We start from the raw sequence: 8,029 nt of genomic DNA on the forward strand, positions 1-8,029 counted from the left end.
AATGTGTTTTTGCACTGAATTTTTACTCCAATTAGTACTAATTGGCTTGAAAACAACAGCAAGAAGAAAAAAAAGAATTTCGAGGGCATTACTATAACTATTTGATAACACACACACACACACACACACACACACACACACTGGATTAAATACTTATTTTTACTTGATCTTTGTCAAAATCAAATTGAAAAAACAATAAATAATCATGTCACAGAGGTTTATTATATGGAATTAACATCAAATAGCTAAAGCATGAGCAGAACATGATTCTGGTGATTCTAACTTTACAGAGAAAAAAAAAGTAAAAATGTTTGGTTATTCTCCACAAGAAAGGGGAAAAAACATGAAAATCAGCAGTAAAGGCCTAGTTGTTGTCTAAGTTAAAGTTTGCTTGTGGGCCAGATTTTTGAAAGAAGTGAGTTTCCGGCTGAAGGTCAGCTCTTACTGCAGTTCTGACATGTAAAAGTAGTTATTTAGGTTGTATTTCATAAGTGTCACAGGGTGGAAAGGGACAAGTTATCTAGGGTTTTTTACTATACATGTTTTGCTGTGTTTTACCTTTTTAATATTTCAATATTGTACAGTTTTTAATTCGGGGCATTCCCTTGGCTGCTCCACTGCGCCGTCCGTTTTTGAGGAGGGTTTCCCTCCTGTAGTACACCTGTGTTAATTCACAATCTTCTTCACCTCGGTTACATAAGTGGTGTTGTCGACAGAATGCGGAGGTGCAGTTGGTGATAGCTGGGGGAATATGGAAGAAATATAGTATCATCAGAATTCAAGTATTTTTAGACATTGAATTTATAACACTGAATTTTTATCCTCCAAATTTCCCTGCAAAAATTCACCTGCAAAAAATTCACCTGCAAAAATTCAACTGCAAAAGTGATGAACTTGAATGACCCAAGCCAGAGCAATCAGCACTAGATCGAGTCGAGCGGCTCTCAGCCAATTAAATTACGATGTTTGATCACATGACACCGTTAGCCAGCAGTGTGTCTCCTAAAAGAGAGCTGTTTAAAGGTGAGTGATTAAGTTTTTCTCCTAAATAGAGATCATTACAGAACGCCTAGTCCTACTTAAAATCCCATTTATTTTTTTTTTATTTTATCATCTACTCGAACTAAGGAAAACGTTTGACTAACTCAGAGACAATTTCCACGCCTCCCCTGCCTGTCTGCAGAGGCAGTTTTGAATTTAGGAGCAGCAAGATGGCAGCGGCAAACCCTGGCGATTCTCCGGTAAGTATATTGTTTTTTATCTTCAAGTTTGTCCTTTGAAACGTTAATTTTATTTAAATCCGTTGCTCACGTATAAAGTACACAGACGGGGTCTTTACTCAACTCGTCTGAGGCGTGTCTCACTAAGCGCTACATGCTAGCATCCTGCTAACCGAGCTACCCTTTACATGCTGTGCTTTAGAAAATAGGATACTCGTTAAAAAAAAAATACTCCGCAGATATTGATAGATAGACGAACACTGCAAATATAATGTTGTAAACGAGAACGGCCTTTGGTGAAGGGGTAAAATACACCATGAATAAAGCCATAGAGTGAATGGCTGCCATGGTTGCAGAACGGCCTGATTTAATGACAAGAAAGGGGAAGAGTGAGGTGAAGTGAACCAAAGCCACAAAACACGGTCAGACAAGGCGGCAAAAGGGCAGTGATCTGTCCGTCAGTATGAAGTTGGTGTGTGCTTTGGTGAACAAAAACTCCAGACCGGTAGCAGGAAGATGGGAGACTCGTGTTTCACTGGAATAGTGGTGAATTAAAACATCCTTTGTTGGGGACATTTAGGTGTAAATGCATCCATACAGGCAAGACGGAGGCAGACCAGACAGTGAAGAAAACAAGGCAAACATTAGAAATATTAAAACGGAAATATAGGATTAATATAACATACAATTAGGGAAAATGTAAGGAACACAATGTAAGTGATATTGTAAAGTCATTAAAACGGCATACTCTGATTAAAAGAAACATGTAATTGGGTAGGATAATAATAATAATAATAATATTAAAAAACATGCACAAGATGGGTATGTATACTTGTACCCAGAATTTAACAACTATAAAGTTGTAGCATGCCAGACCATCTTGATTGAATGTAACTTCGCTCCACACAAGTTTTATGGTAGACATATTCATATTGGTATCTAATAAATGATTAATTCTTAAATTTTATCGAACGTTAATTTATAAATTGTTTCTGTCTTTATGTGTTTGTCTCAGATTATGCAAGATGAAATTATTCAGTCAGCAAGACACTTGCTGCAGTTGCTGACATCATCAAGGTTTACTTTAGCAAGACTTGTGACTTAATGCTACATTTAACTAAATTGTTATATATTTTTTGTGTCCAATATTGTCTCCATATGATTTTGTTTTTTGCAACATCTTGCAGAGAACAGAGTCAAGGTACCAGCTTGGTCAACCCTGAAAGACCATCCGTTCATCAAGAAATGACCAGGTGAAAAAGTCATAAACTAAACACTCTGCATGAGCATGCAATTTAGGATGCAACTTTATATCTTACCTGCTCGACACTCAGGGCTTGAATTACAACAATAGTCAATCACATAAAAAAAAAAAAAAAAATACTTTTGGTAGTTCTGTGTCTCTGTCTCTCTCCTCCAAACCCAGATGGCTGCTGGTACTGAACCGGGTTCTGGTTCTGCTGGAGGTTTCTTCTTGTTAAAGGGGAGTTTTTCCTCTGCACTGTCACTTCATGCTGCTCAGTGTGAGGGATTGTTGAGGTTGAGTCCATATGTCCTGCGAACAACTGCTGGGCAATGACACCATGCAATCTTCTGGGATTCCTTAGAAAACCTGTGAACTGCACTTGTCCTTGGTCTTCACAGCTCACCTTTTTACTGTTTATTGAATCAAAATGCTCCAGTGACATGGATTCTACATTGTAACTGATGTGATGTTCTATAAAGTGGTTTTAATAAAAAAAAAAAGGCAAAAATTAGTTTGTTTCTTTATTCAATTTTTGAACAGTGATACTCACTCAGTAAATGCAAATTATTTACACAGCAGTGTACTACAGGCATAAATCTAGACCCCTAGATAAAACATTATGGCATTATAGCAGTGACAATTCCTCCATAGTAGCAGGTGGGATTTTTCTTTTTTGAGGACTGCTCCTTTTACCTGTCACTACAGATGGTCTGTTTATGTTTTGATCAAGAGCCTTTTTTTGGGCAGCTGAAGAGAAGTCTATCTTACGGCCAACCACTGACTGTATCTTGGTCATATTACCCAGTAAAACCCAGTATGCAGGTTCGTCTGTAACAGTCCTTGTGCCACAGATCAACACTGTTGCTTCTACATTAAACAGAAGAGCAGTGACGTGGGTGCAGGTCTCCGCGACTCCGGCCTTACAGGTGCAGTGGGCGGCTTCAACCTTCCCTGTGATGCTCACAGTGACCCATGGCTGCAATGCTGGTTCATTCAGTCTTTGAGAGTGCAGGACCTGAAACACACACAGACAAAGTTAATTTAAAGACAAGAACTATGAGCCAAGGCCGACATAAATGTGTTTTATCTACTTTATCATAAATGTAACAAAGTAAATGTAAATCTGCCTGTTCTCTCTCAGAAACCTGCCTGCAGAAAATGAACCTAAAGGATGTAATGAAAGGATGTCATCACTTTAGAGATGGAGAAAGCATAAAGTGACAATTATGAATCACTTAATATGATAAGGAGATTCTGCAGGTCATTAATCAATGTATAAAATTAAAATAAAATATATTTTTAGTGACACAAGATACAAATATGGAAGCAAGATGTATAATCGCTCAGTTTGGGGAAATTGTGGGTAGCCTGCAAGGGCCTCAACTTCTCCATTCCCACAATGTGCAACAAATGGGCACAGCTGATCTTCAACAGTGGAACATCGACCAGTTACTTCCAACTTTAACGCAGCTTGTAGGCCTGGAGAGCAGCACGCCAAAACTGCATGCACAACTTCTGCTAACAGTGGAAACGGATTAAGAAATCCATGCAAACAGATTCATAAACCGAAAGAATATTATTTTACAGGATTAATTATATCAGCCGCTGGCTGATCACAAACCCTGAGGGTGTATACGAGAAGCAGAAGAAGCAGAGGGAATATCCCGTTTAAGTTTAGATAGTATTTGTAAAGATACTGACCATATCCTTTTCTGAAAGTGTGGATATAATGGCTGGGGTAAGGTACTGGCATGCTACAACTTTATAGTTGTTAGATTCTGGGTACAAGTATACATACCCATCTTGTGCATGTTTTTTATTATTATTATTATTATTATTATTATTATTATTATTATTATCCTACCCAATTACATGTTTCTTTTAATCAGAGTATGCTGTTTTAATGACTTTACAATATCACTTACATTGTGTTCCTTACATTTTCCCTACATTTTCCCTAATTGTATGTTATATTAATCCTATATTTCCGTTTTAATATTTCTAATGTTTGCCTTGTTTTCTTCACTGTCTGGTCTGCCTCCGTCTTGCCTGTATGGATGCATTTACACCTAAATGTCCCCAACAAAGGATGTTTTAATTCACCACTATTCCAGTGAAACACGAGTCTCCCATCTTCCTGCTACCGGTCTGGAGTTTTTGTTCACCAAAGCACACACCAACTTCATACTGACGGACAGATCACTGCCCTTTTGCCGCCTTGTCTGACCGTGTTTTGTGGCTTTGGTTCACTTCACCTCACTCTTCCCCTTTCTTGTCATTAAATCAGGCCGTTCTGCAGCCATTCACTCTATGGCTTTATTCATGGTGTATTTTACCCCTTCACCAAAGGCCGTTCTCGTTTACAACATTATATTTGCAGTGTTCGTCTATCTATCAATATCGGCGGAGTATTTTTTTTTAACGAGTATCCTATTTTCTAAAGCACAGCATGTAAAGGGTAGCTCGGTTAGCAGGATGCTAGCATGTAGCGCTTAGTGAGACACGCCTCAGACGAGTTGAGCAAAGACCCCGTCTGTGTACTTTATACGTGAGCAACGGATTTAAATAAAATTAACGTTTCAAAAGACAAACTTGAAGATAAAAAACAATATACTTACCGGAGAATCGCCAGGGTTTGCCGCTGCTCCTAAATTCAAAACTGCCTCTGCAGACAGGCAGGGGAGGCGTGGAAATTGTCTTTGAGTTAGTCAAACGTTTTCCTTAGTTCGAGTAGATGATAAAATAAAATAAAAATAAATGGGATTTTAAGTAGGACTAGGCGTTCTGTAATGATCTCTATTTAGGAGAAAAACTTAATCACTCACCTTTAAACAGCTCTCTTTTAGGAGACACACTGCTGGCTAACGGTGTCATGTGATCAAACATCGTAATTTAATTGGCTGAGAGCCGCTCGACTCGATCTAGTGCTGATTGCTCTGGCTTGGGTCATTCAAGTTCATCACTTTTGCAGGTGAATTTTTGCAGGTGAATTTTTTGCAGGGAAATTTGGAGGATAAAAATTCAGTGTTATAAATTCAATGTCTAAAAATACTTGAATTCTGATGATACTATATTTCTTCCATAGGGGAATAGCAAATATGATGATGTATGTGTATTCCAGTGCCTCAGTATTGCTGTGGTTTAAAGGGATAGGCCAAATAAGAAGATGGAGGATTAACTGTTTGGAGTTTTAGCCAAGGGCCACCTGAGCAAATGGGTATGGACAGTGTGCGCAGGTATGAGTGTTGGTCACAAGAAGAGTAAATGAGGAACTTCCGACTTAGGTTGTCATGGGAGGTCAGCTGCAGGGTTGCGGGATGTGGGGTAATGGTTTGCTGCTAGGCAGCAGTGCTTGGAATTAAGCACGAAGCCCAGGTTAGGCCTGGAAGTATCCCCACAGTACCAGTTAGGTGCAGTTTAGGACCTTATGGCTTCCGGGTAGCTATGCTATGGGGACGTGAAAGGGATCGCTCGTTGTGGCATTTGACTGTATGGCGCACTTTGTTATATTTTCGCTTGGGGGTAGAAAAAGCAACCGGACTCCAAGAAGGCTGCATGACTGGAAGCTGGGCCTTAGCAGGGACTGCTAATCTTTCAGTGTGGGGGGATGTCACGGGGTGGAAAGGGACAAGTTATCTAGGGTTTTTTACTATGCATGCTTTGCTGTTTTTTACCTTTTTAATATTTTAATATTGTACATTTTTTTAATTTGGGGCATTCCCTTGGCTGCTCCACTGCTCCGTCTGTTTTTGAGGAGGGTTTCCCTCCTGTAGTACACCTGTGTTAATTCACAATCTTCTTCACCTAGGTTACATAAGCATTGCAGGATGACAGATAGTAGATTGGGATCCTTGTGGTTTGATTGTGCATCATGGCTACCGCCTCAGGGCTTTGGTAGTGTGGAAATTGTGCTGTCTAACTCAATATAGAAGCGTGAACAGAAAGCAGAGCGCTGGTTTCCTTCAGCTATCTTCCCCCTTTTATAAGGAATTTACATTACATAAAGCCACATAAATAACCCAATGCATTATTTCTGAAATATTTGTCTTTAATATTTCAGAAGTTATTTGGTAAAATAAAAAGGAAAGGATTGTGGTGTAAATGGTGCCTGGCTATGTCAGTTGATATTTAAACTAGCTGAGACATTAGAGGTAGAATTATAAAACAAAGCATTTATTAAAGTGATAGAACTCGATAAGGACAACACACAACAACATACAACTCTTCATCTGGGAGTTAAATCGATTTCCTGGAAACAAAAGCTGTTTTCTAGCAGTGTTCTACCAATCTCAAACCTCCACCTGGGGAAAGAAGCTGGTGGTTGGTGGAGGAATATTTCACAAGTGATGTTTGTCCAAAAGGATTCTTCAAACTTGGAAAACATATACGAGTCTAAAAAAAAAAAGTCTGTATAAAGAGACATAAAATAATATAATGGCCTGAAGAACAAACAAACTTTATTTTAGTGTTAGGGTTAGTCTTGTAAAGTCATCGCCTCTGTGTCCAGTGTTTCCCTGTTGCGTTATTTCCTGTTTTCTTTTGTCTCCTATTTCCTGTGTCACGCTTTAAATTTTACTTCATACCAGTCATTGTTTTGATTACTTTCAGCTGAGACTTGCTGCCCACCTGTGTTTAATTCCCTTGATTAAGGCTACTTCATTATTGAATATTTAAGCCGTGGCTTCCTTTGAGTAAATTTTATATGATAATTATATTTATATAAACCTCTTATTGACTATCTAATTACCTCGCAGTGTCTTTCCTGTCTGTTTTAGATTCTGGTTTCTTCTGTCTGTAGATTTTGTAACAGTTTTGACAGGTTGGGCCTAAGAGCTTAAACAACATGTTTCAAATCGTGCAGCTTTTATTCTGAAGGGGAAGGGCCAGTTTGTGTCACACTTTCTCAAATTTCACTCCCACTCTGTGGTGGCATATTGCACTCTTCAGTTTCACAACAGTTTAAGAAATAGTAGACGAGTGTTTGTAGTCAAGTCAGCATCTCCCATGCAGCATATCTCTTTGTGACCAGTTTCACCTACCAAATGCCAGTGACCTCCAGGAAGTTAAAATTGCTTTTATAAATCATGAATTGTGTTGATGTGGTTCAACACACAATTTAATCATTTTGGAAAGGTTGAAATTATAATTTGATCACATTGTTTTGTTGAAGTAAAGAAGTGTTCTGGTTTTTGCCTTCATTATTTTGGTCATAAGAGAACAGTGCTTTGAAATTTTGATTTAGCATTTCATTTAACCTCGTCTCTTCAGGTGAAAGCATAACACCAGGATTTAATTTGATCTTCATTAGTACCCATTAAATTCTCTTCTCTGATGGAAACTCGTGATTGGAGTGGTGCAAACCGAAGTCAGGAGAGTTTAACATAAATTTTAACTTTAATACATTTGCAGCCATGGAAAATAAATTATGGCGTGCAGAATAAGTATGTCTAGAAGGGCACTTCTCTCCTGCTGTTTCACTGCTTCTTCTTCTTCATTTCCACCCTCCTCCACTCCCTCCTTCCTCACCCCCTCGGCTCCCTTGATCTCTCTTTAGTCTCTCTTT

The 8,029-nt window shown here is 38.7% G+C and overlaps 1 protein-coding gene and 1 long non-coding RNA gene across 3 annotated transcripts; one reads left to right on the forward strand and one right to left on the reverse strand.

Annotated features, from left to right (window-relative positions):
• The first annotated feature begins 930 nt into the window (after positions 1-930).
• LOC146387478 (uncharacterized) lies at positions 931-2,758 on the forward strand. Of its 2 annotated transcripts, XM_084929119.1 has the most exons (5): positions 931-1,023; positions 1,129-1,241; positions 2,236-2,297; positions 2,408-2,473; positions 2,647-2,758. In XM_084929119.1, exons 1-5 carry the CDS (start codon positions 963-965, stop codon positions 2,699-2,701), a joined length of 357 nt encoding a protein of 118 aa, XP_084785245.1. In that variant the 5' UTR covers positions 931-962; the 3' UTR covers positions 2,702-2,758. The 2 variants fall into 2 exon arrangements, 1 of the variants encoding a protein (XP_084785245.1); XR_014800281.1 differs by lacking the exons at positions 2,236-2,297; positions 2,647-2,758 and having other exon boundaries at positions 2,408-2,520.
• Positions 2,759-3,097: 339 nt separating this feature from the next.
• Positions 3,098-5,343, reverse strand: LOC146387479 (uncharacterized). The gene is made up of 3 exons (XR_014800282.1): positions 5,292-5,343; positions 5,085-5,131; positions 3,098-3,481 (listed from the first exon to the last, which is right to left on the reverse strand). It is a non-coding gene; the product is annotated as an uncharacterized LOC146387479 (long non-coding RNA).
• Positions 5,344-8,029: the final 2,686 nt, after the last annotated feature.

Source organism: Perissodus microlepis, chromosome 5, assembly GCF_051167445.1.
Source record: "Perissodus microlepis isolate ML-2025 ecotype Zambia chromosome 5, ASM5116744v1, whole genome shotgun sequence".
NCBI lineage: Eukaryota > Metazoa > Chordata > Actinopteri > Cichliformes > Cichlidae > Perissodus > Perissodus microlepis.

Bases quoted from the DNA above. Each gene is read 5' to 3' on its own strand.
- LOC146387478 (XM_084929119.1), top strand. From the start codon at position 963: ATGTTTGATCACATGACACCGTTAGCCAGCAGTGTGTCTCCTAAAAGA. The intron at 1,024-1,128 runs GTGAGTGATTAA...ACTCGAACTAAG, and splicing joins TAAAAGAGAGCTGTTTAAAG to GAAAACGTTTGACTAACTCA. The intron at 1,242-2,235 runs GTAAGTATATTG...TGTTTGTCTCAG, and splicing joins CAAACCCTGGCGATTCTCCG to ATTATGCAAGATGAAATTAT.